At 39.2% G+C, this 2,809-nt stretch overlaps 1 protein-coding gene across 3 annotated transcripts in view; it reads right to left on the reverse strand.

Moving 5' to 3' along the window:
- The window catches only part of LOC106870883 (uncharacterized), a 235,396-nt gene that overhangs the window by 224,222 nt on the left and 8,365 nt on the right, over nt 1–2,809 (reverse strand). For all 3 annotated transcript variants that reach the window (XM_014917151.2, XM_014917296.2, XM_014917223.2), the window contains exon 2: nt 300–1,918. In XM_014917151.2, the coding sequence (XP_014772637.1) occupies nt 300–1,798 (1,499 nt within the window). In that variant the 5' untranslated portion in view covers nt 1,799–1,918. The remainder of the gene's footprint in view (nt 1–299; nt 1,919–2,809) is intronic.

The raw sequence follows: 2,809 nt of genomic DNA on the forward strand, positions 1-2,809 counted from the left end.
ATATGTATGTATGTATGCATACGTGCTAACATATACATTTACATACACGCAGATACACGCATACGCATCGATATACATACATTCTTGAATAATATGCATTTTGGCAACTTGTGTATTGCATCCTGAAGCAATTCAATGCGTCATTCTTGCTCATGTGATTAAATCTCATGAATAAATCTGAATATGTACGTTCGCAGATCACCGTATCAAATATTGTGATTTTAGTTAAAACTGTTCTTTATGGGACTAGTGATTAAATATCAATTATAAAAGAGATGTTTAAGGAATCCTGTACTTACCTGTACCACTCCAGGCCTTTATAGTAATGTCTGTCAAAGAAATGCGGTTCCGGTCCAGTGCCTTTCATGTCAGGATGTAACCTGAGATATTCCAGTAATGCGCGGGTACCACATTTCTTAACTCCAATTATTATTGCTTGCGGAAGTTTTTTGGTAGCGTTCTGTCGAATTCTTTGTATATGTAAAGGTCTGCCATCATTGTAAATACCTTTCCTCTCACCAACCACTTCCCCATCACCAACACCGTCGCCACCACCACCATCAATATCATGACTATCATAGCTATTATTTCTGTTATTACTTTTGTTATTGTTATTATTTTCCATAATATATCCCGTATTGAATGTTTTCGCCTCCTTATTTAGATTACCATCGTCGTCGTTGTGGTTTCTATTGTTTTTGCTGTTCTTAATGCTGTCTTTATCGTTTCGGTTGATTTGTTGGTTAGACAATAAATCATTTGACTGTGACAAAATGGTGTCATCATATCGCTGATAGACCGCTCTGTCACCGTCCAAACTTCTGTCGCCCTGATGTTGCTGCACCATTCTACTGCCTCTGGTCTTGTTAACCAAATTCTCTGCGTAGTCGGACCTCTTTTGTTCATTTGCTGACCAAGGAACTTGCCAAGTACGAAAAGAATTATCGTTACGATTACTTCCAACAAATCTAACACTGTTCTTGTATCTCTTGTTACTGTTGTTTTTGTTGTTGGTATTGCTCCTTTTATATTTGTAAACCTTGACCTTATTAACGGTATCATCACTGTTCCTGACACCATCTGTGCGTAACCCATGGTAACCATTTTGCTTTTTAACTGCCATTGACGCCAAACGTCTTGGTGATTTCCTTTGTCTCCTCCCTGGGGCAGGTTGACCAGATGTCTGGCTTGGAGGTTTTGCAAATCGGAAAGGGATCACAGTAGATGTTTTGGGACGAATATTTCGGCTTTTAGAAAGGCGTACGTGTACAGGTGCTACTACATTTAAGGATACCGGTACCGGAACAGTGTTTCGGCGTCGTTTGGTGGATCTGCTTTGCAACTGTTGCCCGCTGATCTTACGAAATGGAAAGACGTTGGAAAGATTGAGAAAAGAGGAGAATTTAAACCTGGTGTCAATCGGTCGCTGGAATTCTCTAGCAATAACCACATCGTTTAGCCTGTCTGTTTCTATAACGGCAAGTGACCCACCCGACAGAGTAACAAGTGTGTTACAATTGGCAGTTACAAATGCATAGAGAAGAACGCATGTGAATGTACAAACGCAAAACAAGAAGAGCAACAATTTTCTGGCGAACTGAAGAAACTTCTTTGATGAGACAAAATGTTTTGGTCGATATATGTGATAGTCTTGCTGATGTTGGCTGTGTTGTTCTGACTGCTGCTGTTTATATTGCTGCGGGTGGTGATGTGAATATTGGTGTTGTTGAAGGTTACGGGAGAATGGTTGGTTAAAAGACTTCACAACGGACGAGCATTCGTAAACAATACGCTCCATCCACCTGCCCTTAAACAGCTGGACAGTTCTCTATTTGCAGAGTCCATCGCTCATTGCTGGACGTTTGCTGGCTTCACGGCCAAGAAGACTAATAAAACTCCGTGCTGGTTGCTTGGGAAACTGCAATAGGCAAAAGAGGTTTGTGAGCGCTTGAACAAATTAAGCAAAACATAAACAACATTTACTGAAACTCACTCTCACTCGCATACATGTACGTATATATATTATAACCCTACAAACATGTACGCAGGCACACACACACACACACACACGCGCGCACACAGAGACACACACACACACACACACACACAACTATGAATGTATGTATGTATGTAGGTGGGTAGGTAGGTGGGTAGGTAGGTGGGTGTAAATGTAGGTATATACTTGCTTTTTTCTACAGTCCTTCATTCTCTCCTTCTTTAAGGACACACACACATTCAGCGACACGCACGCATACACACACGCACACATACACACATACACGTATTTATTTACATACTCCGATGTTACAGTGTGTAAATAAATTCATGTATGTTAGGAGATAATCTGTAGTTTAGGAAAATAAAAGAAACGAAAACGAAAGCGAAGCCAGATAGAAGTGATCTGACGTTTGTGAATGAATTACGGAGAAATTGAAAAGAATCTTCTATAAAAAAGTATATATGTGAAATAGAATCAAGTAAACACAACGCGAAATAGAGAAAAGTTAAAACCAGGGAGAAAAAATAAGATACAAGGAATGATAACAAAAAGAATTAAAAAAAAAAAAAATTCAAAAGAAAATGCAAAAGATAGTAAACAGGATGAATGAAATACTTTTCAGGAGAAAAAACGGTGTAAAAGGTGGAGATAAAAGACACCGTTTGAATGCAGATTTGAAAATAATGATGTATGTAAAATAAAGAATAAAAGAGTGCACCAAAGAAGAAATTACACACACACACACACACACACACACACACACACACACACACACACACACACACACACACACACACACACACACACACA

Source organism: Octopus bimaculoides, chromosome 7 (genome assembly GCF_001194135.2).
Source record: "Octopus bimaculoides isolate UCB-OBI-ISO-001 chromosome 7, ASM119413v2, whole genome shotgun sequence".
Lineage (NCBI taxonomy): Eukaryota > Metazoa > Mollusca > Cephalopoda > Octopoda > Octopodidae > Octopus > Octopus bimaculoides.